This window comes from Triturus cristatus, chromosome 8 (assembly GCF_964204655.1).
Source record: "Triturus cristatus chromosome 8, aTriCri1.1, whole genome shotgun sequence".
NCBI lineage: Eukaryota > Metazoa > Chordata > Amphibia > Caudata > Salamandridae > Triturus > Triturus cristatus.
In genome coordinates this window covers 338,546,147-338,564,498 of record NC_140591.1, presented here as the reverse complement: position 1 = coordinate 338,564,498, position 18,352 = coordinate 338,546,147, and the positions used below count along the sequence as shown (strand labels likewise).

The 18,352-nt window shown below is 48.1% G+C and overlaps 1 protein-coding gene across 2 annotated transcripts in view; it reads left to right on the top strand.

Annotated features, from left to right (window-relative positions):
* Positions 1-18,352, top strand: part of SLC7A1 (solute carrier family 7 member 1) — a 509,165-nt gene that overhangs the window by 380,130 nt on the left and 110,683 nt on the right. For both annotated transcript variants that reach the window (XM_085621651.1, XM_085621652.1), the window contains exons 8-9: positions 1,925-2,064; positions 11,540-11,642. In XM_085621651.1, coding sequence (XP_085477777.1) covers positions 1,925-2,064; positions 11,540-11,642 — 243 coding nt within the window. The remainder of the gene's footprint in view (positions 1-1,924; positions 2,065-11,539; positions 11,643-18,352) is intronic.

The window sequence follows — 18,352 nt, the reverse complement described above, 5'->3', positions numbered from 1 at the left end:
TAAGGGAATATGTGGAAAAGGAGGTGTTTTCTTTTAGGTGAGGGCCCGCCAACAAAGGATGCCACACTGGGCACCACCAGATCTGAGGCCAGCGAGCCACTTCTACAGTGCATCCTGATGGTACAGCTAGAAACAGTGCATTTGACCAAAGTAGGACTTGGTTCAGTTGACACGTCCTTTGTCATTCGGAGCTTGTAGCAATATATGCATGAAGGAGCCTGGGTAGCACCATGTAAAGGCATATTTGGGGAAACTTGACAACCCTAGATCCATGCCTCTAACCCTCTGTCCGTTTAGACCACAAGCTCACATTCTTACTCCTGCCTGACATGCAGTCTCATTCCTCTGCACCAACTGAATATTCTTGATTTGACAAAATGCATCCGCACATGCAGGCACTAAAAGATTCCGAACTTACAGGCACACATTTATGCATGCTTGCATACAGAATAATATAGAGGAAACATTTGTTAATGCTGTCTCAAGGAGTCCACAATTAAATGCTATACTGACACATATTTGGACTTCAGTTGAAAAATAGATGTCCTGGATCCATTATTCTGACGACAGCCAAGTTACGATACTGAGACAACTAGATCACACATTGTTGTAAAACTATGTGGAATTGTTACACTGAATGTTATACCCAAATTGGATATTTATAATGGAAGCTGCTTAACATTGCAGCCCATTTTGAGCTTTTCAAGTCAAAATAGGTTTGTATGATTGAAAAAACTGGTGCACATCTATGTTTAGTCAGTAGAGCGAGTGGTCTGTGTATTTCTTACCAATAAATAGTTCACCTGAACCACACGCATTACATAATTGTACTAAGAACTATCTAATTTAGTAGATTGTTTGCCATGTTTACTGGAAAATATTGTTTTTTCTTTGTTTTTTGTGTTTTTTAAATGGCGGGAACTCTTTCCCTTCACCATCTTAGATTTGGGTTCACGCCTCCCACTTTCCGACGCTGATCGTACTCTTTCCTCAACTGTGGGTTGATGAAAACGTTTGCACGTTTTCCAGGGTTGGAAACTACTGGCAAAATGTTAAGAATTTGTGAATTCCTCAAATGTTCAATTTGTTTAAGAGTTCAACTTTTGCAATGTTCTCCCCCTTCTCATAAGAACCATGTCCTTGTCTTCTCTCAGTCATCCACCCTTTCCTGTCAAGTCAGCCAGATATGCACTTTCCACTTAACCCTTTCCGTGCTCATGACGGAACCACTCCGTCATGAGCCACGGGTGCCGTGTGCTCATGACGGAGTGGTTCCGTCATGCTGCGGCCGTTGGCAGCCGCTCCGCCCACGCGGCGCTAATTCCCCGCCTGTGCGGGCGATTAGCGCAGTGGGCGGAGACGTGACGGAACCACTCCGTCATGAGCACAGCTCACCGGTGACGGAGTGGTTCCGTCACGAGCACAGCGCCACTGCAACTGCCCCCAAACCCCCCCAGCGCCGCGGCGGAATTCCTGCCGCGGCGAAAGGGTTAAGCAATTAATCACCATATGCAAATCCTCATTCTGTGAATCAGAATTTCCCATTTACAAACGGGTACATATTTTTACACCCATAAGTGACACTTGTGTGCATGCTTAAAAATGTTTGAATTTGACACAAAGTCAAGGAAGGCTCAGATTTTGTGATACTATGTCAGTGTGAGAACCTACTTAAGTTATTTTGGCTTAGCAGGCAAAGTGCAGGTGGTTTACATGAGTTACACGTATGTGGCAGAATGAAGGGGGGTGTATTATGGACAATGGCTGTTTGTTTTATATGGGTCTTTTGAGTTCCCACTGCGATAACTATTTCTTTTCTGTAAAGTGTTTTTCCCCAACTTGCCCCTATCAGCGAGGAAGTAACTGGATCTCTTTATAAGAAATTTCATAATGTTGAAATAAATGTCTTTTTTTCCCCCCACAGTCTTCTTGGGTCAATGTTTCCAATGCCTCGCGTTATTTTTGCAATGGCTGAAGACGGGCTTTTATTTAAAGTTTTAGCCAAGGTCAACGAAAGGACAAAAACACCCATCATAGCCACAATATCCTCAGGAGTTATTGCAGGTGAGCCCAAGTGCAAAATGCTAAATATGTCTGATATAGAACAGACCTTTGTTCTTCCAAGAAATAATCTCATTGATATCTCACAGTCCTATTGTTGCAGTTCTTGTCCAAGCTGTTGTGCTTTATATGGTTTGGTGCTATCGTTCATCACCGTTTAACTATATTAGAATGACTGAAGCGCTTGAGGGTCTCTATCACTAGACCTTCGTCCCCAAAATTGCAAATATTTGATCTGACACCTAGCTGGAAGAGAACAGAATGATTGTCCCTTTGCAGTCAGCCAGACTGAGCCAATGTGAGTGAATTTGGTTAATATTTACAGTACTTCTTCAAGGTTCACAATTGAACACTAATTGAAGGTACTGGATCGGCAACAATAACAGAACACAAGGAAACCTCCAGTTGTCGTGCAAGAGCCAAAGTAATGGATATGATCACTCGCAGTACTTGTCAACGGCTAAGACTATTAAATGCCCATAGTCCAGGCTAGAGAGTACAGCAAAATGACTTGCTGTCCAGCAAATTCCTGAAGATAATCTGTTCAAGCAGGTTCAAGTGATTTAGGGTCATACCTATAACACGTTTTCATGGTTCACAATGGAACACTAATCGAAGTGTAGTCATCAGGAGCCTCCGAAGTACACAAACTCTCAACTTTGGAAAAAAAATGTCAAAGTATTTAATACAATTATAAAAAAGCTAGTCACAGGTGCTTGAATGCTCTCAGCTAAACAACCTGCTGTTCAGAAAACTCTTGAAGATAATGTGTTCATGCAATGCTTCACTGTTTACTTCTTCCAAGGTGCTATGCTACTGTAGGAATTCATTCCTGTATTGCTCCTCAACTCCCTGACTCAGTGGTGTGTACTGTGGGATCGTGGCACCTTTAACTTCCTTACTCTCTATCTGAAATCAGACCCACTAGCTCAGTTGCAGGTATCTATGGAAGGTCCCTGTTCGAGGCATATGAGCTGCAGATTGTACACTTTTGCATAGATCGCCATCTGGTGTTGGGCCCGGATGTTTGCAGTTTGTTTTTGTTCTTTGGACAGTCTTTGGAAGTCACGAGTTCGGTGACTCCTCCTTCGGTCCGTACTGCGCATGGGCTTCGGCTCCATCCTCAGATTGTTTTTTTCCGCCATCGGGCTCGGATGTGATACTTCGTGCTCCGGCTTCGAACTTTTCTGGTTCCAGCCTCGACGGAAAATCCTCGTTCATAGAGTTTCTTCATCTTCTTCATCTCTCGTAGAGGCACTTTCTCGATTCCACACATAGGCACCGGCCTTCGGGCCCTCCTCGACTCCGGTCCCGGCCGATGGAAAGGACTCCGTTCAAAAGTGCCCAAAATGTGGGTCTAAATTTCCCCACACCGACCTCCATCAGGTGTGTAACCTTTGCCTCTCTCCAGAACACGAGGTCAGAGACTGCCCCGCCTGCAAGTCTTTTCGATCAAAAAAGACCATCCGGGATCGAAGAGCTCGACGCACCATGGCGCACTCATCGACCGCGGCTCCGCCGGACATCTTCGGAGACGACACCGGAGCTTCGGGGCAACAACACACCGAGCAGGAGGAAGACATCATCAGCGCTTCCGAGGCCGACGACTCCGACCTGGAGGACATCACACCGGCGCAGAGGGTCGTGAGTACTCTACCCCCTCACACCCCCGCGCCCATATCCAAAGAGACTCAGGTTACACCTTCGCCTCCGGGCCTAGGGAAAACCAAACATGCAGCTTCTATCACCCCACCTTCGGGCCCGGTGTCGAAGCATCACAAGTCTCACGGCAGCTCGGGCTCGAGCCAGCCTACTCCTGGTGCCGATAAACACCGTTCGGCACCGAAGAAAGTGACGCCCAGCTCGACTCCGAAGCCACCGGTGCCGAAGCCTGGACTCTCGGTGCCGACGAAACACAAGCATAAATCCCTCGGCACCGACGCTCCCGCGTCGAAGCCTACCTCGACGCCGAAAAACCGGTGGTTCCAAAAAAGCATGGCGCAGAGAAACCACCCAAGTCCTCGGCTCCGAAAACATCGGCGCCAGCGGAACTTTTTACACCTGATCCTTCTCAAAAAACCTTATCAAAGGATCCAAAGACTGGGCTATTGATTTTGTCTATCAAGAAAAGACGTCTTGACACACCAGCTCCTCCTCCACCGCCCAAACGGAAGGACTCTGACACATCTCCTCTCAGAGTGCCCTCCCCACCACCTCCTACACCTCCTCCGCCTCCTCCACCTCTTCCACCTCCTCTCCCTCCCAGGTCTCCGCCACCCTTGCCTCATCACTCCCCAACCCCATCCCCAGAACCGGATTACGGGGATCCAGATTATGATCCAGCGGACGCCCCGATGGACCCCACACCCCCAGGGACCCCAGACCCATGGGAGGATTACCAAAACCCTGACATACCAGATGTGCCCCAAGATGACCTCTACCCATCCAGGCCATCTCCCCCGGAGGACTCACTAGGGTTTCACCACTTAGTGCAGCGGGCAGCACACTATCATGGGGTGGAATTACATAGCGAACCAGTGGAAGACGACTTCTTACTGGATACATTTGATATTCAGGATAAATCCACAGCCATCTTGCCCATGCTTAAGGGTGTTACCAAACATGCTGCAGAGGTGTTCAAAGACCCTGTCAGGGCCAGGGTCTTAAACCCCAGAATAGAAAAAAAGTACAAAGCAGCACCCACAGATCCTGCATACATTAAAGGCCCTGCTCCTTTAGATTCCCTGGTTGTGTCCACAGCTAGAAAGCGGTCCAACTCCCAGTCCTCAGATGAGGCTCCACCGCCAGATAAGGAATCAAAACTTTTAGATGCGTCTGGTAAACGCACTGCCTCGCAAGCCGCAAACATCTGGCGCATTGCGAATACACAGGCGTTACTTGCGCGTTATGACGGAGCACACTACGATGAGCTTGAGGCTCTTATCCAACACCTCCCGGAGAAACACAAACGTAAAGCTCATGACCTAATACAAGAGGGAAAGCTCATTACTAACACCTCCATTAAATGTGCCCTCGATGCAGCGGACACTGATTCTAGAGCTATAAAAACTAGTGTCCTGCTTCGCCGTCATGCTTGGCTCAGGATCTCAGGGTTTAAACTAGAAGTCCAGGCATCCATACTAAATCGCCCCTTTGACCAACAACACCTATTTGGGCCGAAGGTGGACGAAGCATTAGAAAAAATGAAAAAGGACACGGACACAGCAAAGTCTATGGGGGCATTACAATCCCAAACCCCTAGACGCTCCTTTCGACGTTCGTCCTTTCGTAGCACAGGCAGAGGTTACTCCACCGATAGCGCCTCTACCTCCTACAAGTCCCCTCCTCAAAATACCTTCTCAAAGGGCTACCAAAGAGGTGGATACAGGGGCAACAACAATAAGGGCAGGGGCAAAACCAACACCACCTGTTCTGCCACACCGCCCGCACAATGACTTCCCCTCGCTCCCCCCAGACCATCCCACTCCGGTCGGGGGCAGACTACAACACTTTATTCACGCCTGGGAGTCCATAACATCGGACAAATGGGTGACCCAAATTATTCGGTCAGGGTACTGTCTCGAGCTAACATCTACCCCACCCAATATCCCACCAAGGCACCGTCCAATGTCACAGGAACATTCCACACTGCTCAAACAGGAGGTGATCTCCCTCCTCCAAAAACACGCTATAGAGCAGGTCCCCGTCAATCAGCAAAATTTAGGGGTCTACTCTCTGTATTTTCTAATACCGAAAAAAGACGGGACCCTGCGGCCCATTCTGGACCTCCGGCCTCTAAATGCATACATACATTCAGACCATTTCCACATGGTCACCCTACAACAAGTCCTCCCACTACTCTCTGTCAGGGAGACTTTCTCACTACCTTGGATCTGAAAGACGCATACTTTCATATTCCAATACACCCTTCTCACAGGAAGTACCTCAGGTTTGTGGTGGACGGTCAGCATTACCAATTCACGGTTCTCCCCTTCGGGGTCACCACCGCACCACGGGTGTTTACCAAATGCCTAGCGGTAGTAGCAGCACACCTCAGATGTCAACATATTCACGTCTTCCCTTACTTAGACGACTGGCTGATAAAAGCCGCGTCCTACGACCAATGTGTGCAACATACAAACAGCACCATCCAACTGCTCCACCAGCTAGGCTTCACGGTGAACTACCAAAAGTCCCACCTCATACCATCTCACACAAAGCAATATCTCGGGGCCACTATAGACACCTCCAAAGGTATAGCCTATCCCAATTCAGCCAGGATTGCAAGCATACAAGCCTTTCGCCAAACGTTCATTGCTCAGCACTCTCTCCCAGCAAGAGTGTTTATGAAGCTAATAGGGATGATGGCATCTTGCATTTTCATAGTGCCCCATGCAAGACTCCACATGCGTCCACTCCAAGAGTGCCTAGCACGACAGTGGAACCAGGCCCAGGGACAGCTGACGGATCTGGTGTTGGTGGACGGCCGCACCCATCACTCTCTGCAGTGGTGGAACACCACAAACCTTTCCAAAGGGCGGCCGTTCCTGGACCCGGTTCCTCAGGTGATTCTAACAGCGGACGCATCGCTCTCCGGCTGGGGAGCGCACCTCCTACACCTCACAATGCAAGGTCTATGGACGCCACAGCAAAAATCGCTCCACATCAACCATCTGGAGCTATTGGCGATCTTTCTAGCCCTAACATCCTTTCAGAAACAGATTTCAGCCAAAGCAGTCCTCATTCGCACAGACAATATGACTGCAATGTATTATATTCAAAAACAGGGGGGGACACACTCTCCCCAGCTCTCCCGCTTAGCACAGAGCATATGGAGATGGGCAATTCCACAAAACATCTTTCTCCTGGCACAGCACGTCCCAGGCATTCAAAACACCATGGCAGATCTGCTCAGCAGACAAACGCAACAAATACACAAATGGGAACTGCATCCACAAGTCCTTCGCCCATTCTTCCGCAAGTGGGGGCATCCTCAGATAGACCTCTTCGCCACCCACGAAAACAAAAAATGCCCAAGCTTCGCCGCCAGATACCCACACCCATTGTCCAAAGGCAATGCGATATGGATGAACTGGTCAGGCAGATTTGCATACGCCTTTCCACCTCTCCCACTAATTCCATTAGTGGTCAGGAAACTACAACAGCACTCCCTCACGCTCATTCTGGTAGCCCCAACATGGGCCAGGCAGCCGTGGTACACCACACTATTACAGCTATCAGTGGTACCACATCAAAAACTGCACCTGTCCCCATGCCTCCTAACTCAGAACCATGGCGAAATCAGACACCCGGACCCAGCTCAGCTCAACCTTGCGATCTGGCTCCTGAAATCTTAGAATTTGGGTACCTTAACCTTCCCCCTGACTGCATGAATATTATCAAGGAAGCCAGACGTCCTACCACTCGAGCATGCTATGCCGCAAAGTGGAAGAGATTTGTTGTTTACTGCCGTAACAATACAATCAACCCTTTAGATGCATCCATACAACACATTATATGCTATCTACTCCATCTTCAAAGGTGTAACCTGGCATATTCTTCCATACGCCTACACCTAGCAGCGATTGCTGCTTACCTGCAAAACAGACAGCATTTATCACTGTTCAGAGTGCCCGCTATTAAAGCCTTTATGGAAGGCCTTAAATGCATAATTCCGCCCAGGGCACCACCTTCTCCTGTATGGAATCTAAATGTAGTTCTTACAAAGCTAATGGGTCCGCCCTTCGAACCACTGCATAAATGTGAGCTACAGTTCCTCACCTGGAAAACAGCCTTTCTCGTAGCTATCACTTCCCTTAGAAGGGTTAGTGAAATACAAGCGTTCACTATACAGGAACCCTTTTTACAAATACATCACAGCAAAGTGATACTTCGTACAAGTCCAAAATTTCTGCCCAAGGTCATTTCCCCCTTCCATCTTAATCAATCGGTGGAATTACCTGTCTTTTTCTCGCAACCTCAATCTGTTGCAGAAAGGGCTCTACATACACTTGATGTTAAGAGGGCTTTACTGTACTACATACAAAGAACGCAACCTTTCAGGAAGACTAAACAATTGTTTGTCTCCTTCTCTCCACCGCATAAAGGCAACCCCATCTCTAAATCAGGGATAGCCAGGTGGATTGTAAAGTGCATACAAATTTGTTATCACAAGGCAAAAAGAACAATATCTGTTCCACCTAAAGCCCACTCTACAAGAAAGATAGGGGCTTCTATGGCTTTTCTAGGGAACATACCCTTAGATGACATCTGCAAAGCAGCCACATGGTCAACACCGCACACCTTCACAAAACATTACTGTGTAGACGTGCATTCCAAGCAACAAGCTAGTGTGGGCCAGGCTGTACTAAAGACACCATTTCGAACCGCTGCAACGGATACCGGTGGTCGCCGCTAGGGCTGGGTACTGCTATATAATCTATGCAAAAGTGTACAATCTGCAGCTCATATGCCTCGAACGGAATATGCTACTTACCAGTATGCATCTGTTCTTGGCATGTAGAGCTGCAGAGTTGTACACGCCCACCCGCCTCCCCGGCTACCTGTATCCGTTCCAGTCTATCTTATTTAGATACAACACACATGGGTTTCTCACTGTTATCACTACGCTCCATCATTTCCCTGCTGGCGAAAAACAATCTGAGGATGGAGCCGAAGCCCATGCGCAGTACGGACCGAAGGAGGAGTCACCGAACTCGTGACTTCCAAAGACTGTCCAAAGAACAAAAAACAAACTGCAAACATCCGGGCCCAACACCAGATTGCGATCTATGCAAAAGTGTACAACTCTGCAGCTCTACATGCCAAGAACAGATGCATACTGGTAAGTAGCATATTCCTTTCCACAGATGAACTCCCTCTCGGGCTTGAAATCAAAAGAACTGTTCTGCCTCACCCATATGTAGTCCCATATGCTGTGTATAATGCATTCTCAAACGTGGTTGTTATGGTACATGCTAGGAAGCAGTCGTATATAAAAAAAACCACCTAAACAAAAACAATGCATACAATGTCTAACACAATAAAAAGAAAATGCATTTCAGGAGAATCCCATTCACCTCAAATGTGCTTTTCTGTCTAGTTTTGCTATTGCTTGATATTGAATTTGTGGTACAAATTTCCTCCCATCAAATGCAGTTTCTGCTGTTTTATTTTGCTTTAAAATATAACTGTACAAAAGGGGGTGGTGATGGACGTACCCTGCCAACTTATGGCGAACAAAGCAGTACAAAAGGGGGTGGTGATGGACGGAGCATCAGAATCAATCAAACACTCACACCCAGTCAACAGATCTGGGTTTGATCAGACGTGAGTCCCTTGCTCACTTTGCCACTGGATTCAAGCAAGCCTGGCTGAAGACGACTGAAATGCCAGAAACCGGTCCTAGGAAGCTTGTTTCTGGTCCAGGGAAGGCATGGCTTGGCAGTTCGGGCTGGACTGCTCCCATGAGGCACAGGGTCAGACTGATTTGCATATGGCCATGTCTGAACTGGGGTGGCAGAGTGGGCTAAAGAACGGTGATGGATCAAACTCGGATCTGTTGACTGGGTGTGAGTGTTTGATTGGTTCTGATGCTCCGTCCATCACCACCCCCTTTTGTACCGCTTTGTTCGCCATAAGTTGGCAGGGTATGCTCAGACGTGAGTCCCTTGCTCACTTTGCCACTGGATTCAAGCAAGCCTGGCTGAAGACGGCTGAAATGCCAGAAACCGGTCCTAGGAAGCTTGTTTCTGGTCCAGGGAAGGCATGGCTTGGCAGTTCGGGCTGGACTGCTCCCATGAGGCACAGGGTCAGACTGATTTGCATATGGCCATGTCTGAACTGGGGTGGCAGAGTGGGCTAAAGAACGGTGATGGATCAAACTCGGATCTGTTGACTGGGTGTGAGTGTTTGATTGGTTCTGATGCTCCGTCCATCACCACCCCCTTTTGTACCGCTTTGTTCGCCATAAGTTGGCAGGGTATGCTCAGACGTGAGTCCCTTGCTCACTTTGCCACTGGATTCAAGCAAGCCTGGCTGAAGACGGCTGAAATGCCAGAAACCGGTCCTAGGAAGCTTGTTTCTGGTCCAGGGAAGGCATGGCTTGGCAGTTCGGGCTGGACTGCTCCCATGAGGCACAGGGTCAGACTGATTTGCATATGGCCATGTCTGAACTGGGGTGGCAGAGTGGGCTAAAGAGCGGTGATGGATCAAACTCGGATCTGTTGACTGGGTGTGAGTGTTTGATTGGTTCTGATGCTCCGTCCATCACCACCCCCTTTTGTACCGCTTTGTTCGCCATAAGTTGGCAGGGTATGCTCAGACGTGAGTCCCTTGCTCACTTTGCCACTGGATTCAAGCAAGCCTGGCTGAAGACGGCTGAAATGCCAGAAACCGGTCCTAGGAAGCTTGTTTCTGGTCCAGGGAAGGCATGGCTTGGCAGTTCGGGCTGGACTGCTCCCATGAGGCACAGGGTCAGACTGATTTGCATATGGCCATGTCTGAACTGGGGTGGCAGAGTGGGCTAAAGAACGGTGATGGATCAAACTCGGATCTGTTGACTGGGTGTGAGTGTTTGATTGGTTCTGATGCTCCGTCCATCACCACCCCCTTTTGTACCGCTTTGTTCGCCATAAGTTGGCAGGGTATGCTCAGACGTGAGTCCCTTGCTCACTTTGCCACTGGATTCAAGCAAGCCTGGCTGAAGACGGCTGAAATGCCAGAAACCGGTCCTAGGAAGCTTGTTTCTGGTCCAGGGAAGGCATGGCTTGGCAGTTCGGGCTGGACTGCTCCCATGAGGCACAGGGTCAGACTGATTTGCATATGGCCATGTCTGAACTGGGGTGGCAGAGTGGGCTAAAGAGCGGTGATGGATCAAACTCGGATCTGTTGACTGGGTGTGAGTGTTTGATTGGTTCTGATGCTCCGTCCATCACCACCCCCTTTTGTACCGCTTTGTTCGCCATAAGTTGGCAGGGTATGCTCAGACGTGAGTCCCTTGCTCACTTTGCCACTGGATTCATGCAAGCCTGGCTGAAGACGGCTGAAATGCCAGAAACCGGTCCTAGGAAGCTTGTTTCTGGTCCAGGGAAGGCATGGCTTGGCAGTTCGGGCTGGACTGCTCCCATGAGGCACAGGGTCAGACTGATTTGCATATGGCCATGTCTGAACTGGGGTGGCAGAGTGGGCTAAAGAACGGTGATGGATCAAACTCGGATCTGTTGACTGGGTGTGAGTGTTTGATTGGTTCTGATGCTCCGTCCATCACCACCCCCTTTTGTACTGCTTAAAATATAACTAGCAAGTTTATATACCCGTCTTATTCCGCTAGCCAAAATGTCAATTGTCAACACTTTCAATCTGATATGATTGTACTTGATGAAAACTTAGCCCATCTGCAATACATGCATATTAATGCTTAAGCTGGAACAGCCTATAACTATTTTTGACCAAAGTCAACTTTCCTTTTCCTCTGCAGCTATTATGGCATTTCTCTTCGATCTGAAGGATCTTGTTGACTTGATGTCCATCGGAACTCTGCTGGCTTATTCTTTGGTGGCTGCTTGTGTTCTGGTTTTAAGGTATACTATTTCAAATGTGTTGGCTTATTTTAAGTAGGGTGTGGAACACTGAGGTGACTGGCCTACAGATTTAATGCAGCAAACTGTACTGTAAATAGATTCATGCTGTTACCAAGACACTAAATTAACTACGCCCATAGCACCCAATTAACCAATAATATAAATGCAAAGCTTTGTATTTACTCTGAGCCACATTCCAGTCCATATTCTTTTTCAGTCTACTATATGCAAACAGCCTTGGTGCACTATTCCAGTTGGTGTGATCCAGCCCAAATTAATTCAATAACTTCACCTATTTTGTTTATAATCCTACTGTGCCAAAGGATTCAAAGTTCATCTAGCTGATAAAGCCCAAAAAAGGCATAAGCTGGTGCTCCCGTTCAGAGAGGATGCGGCTTGGAAGTTCAAGCAGGACGGTTTCTTTTAGTGCGGGACTAAGGCTAATTTACAAAAGAAGGGCCAGTTGCATCAATTGTTCATTTAAAACGTTTCACATCCCTGTCTGATTACTGAGGCCTGGCCACCAGCAACGAACTGGTTGTAGCGGGCACAGGGCGTTTCCACGGTGAGCCGGAAGGGTGGTGGCTGGTTTTGTACCATGGGGGCGGTTTTGTTGCTAGGGGTCGGGTTTGCAGCAGTGCTGCAAAATCGGCCCCTTGTAACAAAAGCGCAGTAGCAGTGTTCCAGCCCTGGCAATTACGTCTGACTGCCTCTACCAAATGGTTAAACTTTGTGCTTTCATTTTTTCTTTCTTTTTTTTTTTTTTTTTTTTAATATATCACGTTTTTCGCTATATCCCTGCTGCTGGTCATTAGTGCCAGATTTATCCGACTCTTGGTGTACCTTCTCATATCTGTCCCTGGTCTCCCCCAGATGCAAAGCAGAACCAATTTTGGGTCGAGTTCACCCTGCCTTCCCACCACATCTGAGGGCTGATCTAATACCTCCAGCTAAAATCCTTGAGTGTATGGGCACATCCATGTTATGTCCCTCCTGGCCGTCTACTGCAGACTAGCTCTTGAATAATTTAATCATGTAGAGGTATTTGATTAGTACGATCCTGGGTTTTTTGCTTATGGTTACCCTGTTCTGCCCCAGGAAACCTTCAGGCTTGGAACCCCTGTTCCTTTTCCAGGCTTCTCACTTCTCCTTCTCCTGTTTTTCAGCCCTCCAAGCGTCTGTCTGGCAAACATAGTATAACCTTTTAAGATGTTGAGATTCCTGTGATGTAGAATGTAACCATGTTGGCTTCTCAACAGTAGTGTTCTGGAATGCTCATTTCCTTGTATGTATGCACATTGTGCAGTGAATTCTAAGGTGTTAAAAGTGGTGTAGATTAAGTAGGCTGTATTAAGTTCTCAAAACTCTTGATATTCCTCTCACATTAGATTAACCAGTACATGTACCAGTTTATTCTCCCAATCTACACACGCTCCGAGACAATAGAGTTCCAGGACTGACTTAACTTTCAATGTGGCATTTGCAATGTTATGTTTTCCCTTCCATCCCATTCTACTGTACATGTTATCGCATTGCATGTTTTACCTGCTTATTGCTTCCTTATAGGAAACTGTCTCTTTGTTGTGACATCAAGTAGACTATGAGTAGACGTCTCTTCACTATTCAGCGCAACTTTAGTCTAATCATCCGGTCAGCCTCTGGGATAAATGTACACCCTGTTACCACCAATAACTTTTTTTAGTCTGTCTTATCATCTAGAATACTGCTACCCCATGCCCCATGTCGATTTCTTCGGGTGGATGTGGAACAGGTTTTATTCACTCTCCAATGAGGATTTCTGAAGGTTAAAGACCACTGGTGATTCGTACATCTTGTACATTGCTATCTTTCCCAAAATTTATGAGAGTTTGGCCCATCGGACTGACTGATTTTAAAAACTATTTAATGGCAGTGTTTGGGTTCTTCTGTGTTAAGGATTTTTGAGTGGGGAATCAAATTGCTAATAGTTTATTTGCATGACCTTCAATCACAGATGGGTACAGTTTAGAAACTGCTTTTCTAGGAAGAGAAGCCTGCTGCCGCAGATGCAGGTCTTTGTCACCTGGGCTCTGTGGAGCATCAAAAGGAAAGTTTTGCAAATTACCTCAGTGGCACCAGTACATTCTTGTAGTTTGTGTTTGCAGCTTCAACATGTAGCATTGCACAAACTTTTTTGTGACACCAGCCCTGTAAATGTGTTTTTCTTTTGGTTTCAGGGGACATGCTGCTTCCCCTGCAGACCTGTAGCCATAGTTCTGCACATTTCCCAAAGTTAGCACTTTTAAATGTATTCAGCGGCGGAGGAGCATCTCCCCAGCTGCCTCAAACTGCAGGAAAGGAAAAATAAAACGATAATAAACATGCTTGATTATAGTTTTATTTTTCCTTTTGTGCTGAGTCTTGGGGGCGGGCCATGGGGAATGACAGGAGTAGTGGGCACTGTTGTCAGTGCACATGACTGTTTGGTCAGCCATCTCAGGCCAGCCTAACCGTAATGTGCACTGAAGCTGTCTCCAACCCGAGCTGCATGGCCGGGTTGGAGAGAGCAGACACAGGCTCCCAGTCTGTCCGGTAGTGCAAATTCACGGCACTCGGGCCAATCCTGAAGCTGCTTTCAAACCTGAGAGCAGCTTCAGGATTGGCTGCAGGGCAGTCCGGGAGCCTGTGCATGTGAAGAGGAGAGGAGCAGAAGAGCGCAACACGGCTGTCTGAAAGTATGTTTTTTTTTTTTCTTTGTAATTATCCCATCTGCGACCCATATCCCCCCTGCCGCCTCGCCACTCGTCCACAACACTGGCCGCTTCTACTGAATTTGTTGAATGAGCATGGTGTGGGTGTTCGAGTGTGGCAGTGTACACTAATATTACCAGTTTTCATTGTGAGCACATGGGAAGGATGTTTCCGAAATGATGAATTTAAAAGATGCTGGTCAACAGAGCTAAAAAACAAAGCGGTTCGACTTGAGGCATGTGATTCACATACCCTAGCATATGTAATTACTTATGTATGCCTGGAAGATTTGTGGATAATATATTAAGTTGTAAAGTCACTGCCACCAGCCCTCAAAGTGTGTAGAGTCAGGCAGCAAATGTGGGAGTGTAATTATAAGTTCCTCAGAAGCTGTGATCAGTGTTAAGCAACTTAATTGTCTTAACTGGTGTAATTTAATAGCTCAAAGCACAAACTATGTGATATTATCATAATGGCTACAGCAAACAAATTATTTGAACATCTGAATGTATATTGGATCAGGAGGCCTCACCCATGTCATTGTGATATGCTTCATTATAGGCGACCCTTTCCCAACCTGTCGAGATATAGGACTATCAGGGTGGATCTTTGTGCGAGGGAGTTAATAATAAGAATTTCTTGATAGGTCAGGGACCCTGATACTAGATAGAATTCCCTCTGGGTAAACCCAAATGTTGTTTCTTTATTGTCAGGTGGTGCATGCTTATGCATGGATTATTATCACTAAACCATTGTGCTTAGTGCTGACTTGTTTCATCCATTTAGTTTCCAAAGGGTCAAAGGCTTTTGTTAGAGTTTGTGGGAACCCTTAAAATACAAATATGTACACACATGCATGGGTAAGAGAGTACCAATTAACTAATTGTGTCCTACTTTGATTCTAAAGGTGGAAAGATGGATCCTAACTAGGGGAGTATGTGTCAGCCTGGTCTTGGTGGAAGGGAATGCCCTCTGTAATCACACATTCGAGAGTCTGTATCTTACCGTATTACCCACAAAGCCTTTCATTAGTTGAACTGTCAATGATTTGAAAGTTAAATTCTAGATATGCTAATGAAGTTTCTTCTCAGACTAATTTGTTTACATGTGGGACTTTTTTTCCAGAAAATGACGACTCATTCTCTGCGTCAGTTATTGTTCTCAAAGTATGAAGCAATCCAGTGGGAGGTGGAAAGTCTCTGATAGTATTTTAAGAGTGGCTGAACAACGTTGTTAAATATAAATAGCCCACATTAGATATTTGGGATGATATCTATTTGTCCATTGTGATGAACATTTTTGGACATGCGTTTAAAGAGTGTGCAGGTTAGTTTTGATGTTTTAAGTCTGTTAAGCACAATACTAATGGTGTGGTGTGGATAAGGATGCCTATATACATATTTCAACTCGCTGTTGTAATGTCAATTATTTATAGATATTTGACATTGGAATGTGGGAAAAAGATGACCCTTGGCCCTAGACTGCTGAGAAGGATATCTGTTTCAGAGGACTTCTCTGCCATCATTTTAATTCTTCCATTATTTTTCTTTGACTTAAATAATTCTTGTATCTGAAAGAGACTATTAGTTATGGATTCCTCACCTTCGAATTACCCCCAGGCGTCAGACTGGATCCGGAGAATTTTTCTTCAGCAGTACCACTGCGCGTCGGTAGGTGGCGTCGGTCGACTCCGCGTTCGTCGTAGTCACTGGAATGACGTCACGGTATCTACTGAGATGCCTCCCTTGCGCGCTGACATCAGTTCTTTCTTTTCCGTGCCAGCCAGCGCAGATCCGGAGAGAGCGGTACCTCGAGTCACTTTTTGACTTTTTTTTTTTTTTTTTTTTTTTTTTTTTTTTATCTACATCTTGTCGAGTCGTCACGACTTCTAGTGCACAGGGATGTTATCTCGGCGGACCGGCTTCAAGCCTTGTGGCTCCTGCCACAAGCTGATGTCGGTGACGGACCCCCATCTTGTGTGCCTCTGGAGCGCGACCACGACCTGAAGTCGTGCTCCGACTGCCGGGCCATGGCCCGAAGTCTTTCGGGAGTGGTCCCAAAAGCTTCTGGAAGCCCGACAGTTGGCTCCGCGCTGCTCGAGGTCCTGCTTGAGAGGGAGGTCGCAGGACTGGTCGCAGAGCCATCACTCCTTGTCGAAGTCTTCGTCTTTGGGTAAGTCAAAGCACAAAAAGAAGACGAAGAAGCATTGTCGCTCTTCGCATTCTCCCCGTCCCTTGGCCGGCACGACGCAGGATGCGGATGGTAGTCATCCGAATCCGCCCACGGAGCCTGTTGGGTCGACTCCGAGCCGCCCTCTCTTTCCCGGAGCTGGAGCGACCCCTGCTCAACTTTGCAGTTTTTCTAAGCCCTCCACTCTATTTTTGGGCAGCCCAACTCTGCCAGGGCACGGACTCGGCTGGGGGCTCTAGGCCTTCGATGCCAGCGTCTTCAGCTCCGGTGCCGCAGGGCCCCCAGGGATCCAGGCCTGGATCCGGATCGGCGCCGGTCGACCTCATGACACCTCTGACGCCGAATTCATTGGCGATACCCCCCCAACCGGCGTCGACCCCGGCCTCCCCCTCGATGTGGACACTGAGCGGGACCGGCGCCGACCAGTACATTTGTACCCCTGTTCTCCCCTGGTGTTCCCTATCGCCTTGAGTGGCTACCAGAGGAGGGTGAGGAAGACTGGGAGGGGTCTGTAGGCCCTCTGGCAGACCATTTGGAAGAACCGGACTGGAAAGAGGAGTTGGGTGAGGCCAGTGGTCTGGACACTTCTCCAGACTTTGGCATACTTTCTCCCCCTACCGTTGCTACGGAGGAGAGTGCATCATACACAGTGGTGTTGCGTAGGGCGGCTGAGGTCTTAAACCTCAGCGGTCAGGACTAACCTGCTGCCGTTCAATGAGGCCCTCAAGGACATCCTTTTGTGAACTTGGTCCAAGCCTAACTGTGGATAGGATGATTGCCCACCGCCCGGCCGACCCCATTTTCTTCTCCCAACACCCCGCCCCTGAGAGCTTGGTGGTCCAAGCCTGGACTACCAAGGGCGCATTCCCTACCGCACCACCTGATAGGGAATCCGAGAAGCTGGACCATCTTGGGAAGGAAATGTTTTCTTCCTCCAGCTTAGGACTGCGGTCGGTGAACACCGCATGTCTCTTGGGCCGTTACTCCCATTCTGTGTGGAACACGGTCGCGCAGGTGCTGCCACAGTGCCCGGAGGAGGCCTGAGCCATGCTCTCCCGTGCAGTGGTCAAAGGGAGAGACGCAGCGAAGTTCGCCTTACGGTGTGGACTGGACACCTCCGACTCGCTAGGCAGGATGATTTCAAAATCAATAGCCCTACGACGCTACGCCCGGCAGAGGTCCACTGGCTTTTTGGGTGATGTCCAAGCTACACTTTTGGACATGCCCTTTGATGGCCGTCGCTTGTTTGGCGACAAAGCAGACAACGTGCTCGAGCGCTTTAAGGACTCCAGGGCTATGGCCAGGTTCTTGGGCCGCGCTTCCACCTCTCGACCCGCACAGTCTGCTTAACGCCCCTTTCGTGGCTACGGAGGGGGTGCCCCTCCATGTTCCTTCCAAAGCCACAGGTCTGCACAAGCTGTCCATGCTCGGCGCGGCCGGGGACGTGGGACCCACCGTCGTGGGTCTGGGTGCCAGCGTGTGGGCCAGTCCACTAGTGCCCCCTCTGCAGCAGCATCCAAGCCCTCCTAGTCCAACCTTTCAGGGCTACCCTTCGCCAGTGGGTGGCAGGATTCGCCATCACCTCCCCCACTAGCTCATCAAGTCGGACAGGTGGGTTTTGCAGATAGTCCGAAGGGGCTACTCCCTCCCCTTCAAAACTACCCCTCCATCCATGCCACCTCAATTCCATTGCATGTCGGAGGATCACTTGGCCCTTCTCCAACAGGCAGTTACGGCTCTCTTGGCCAAGGGAGCCATCGAGCACGTTCCTGCCCCAGAAGTAGGTTGTG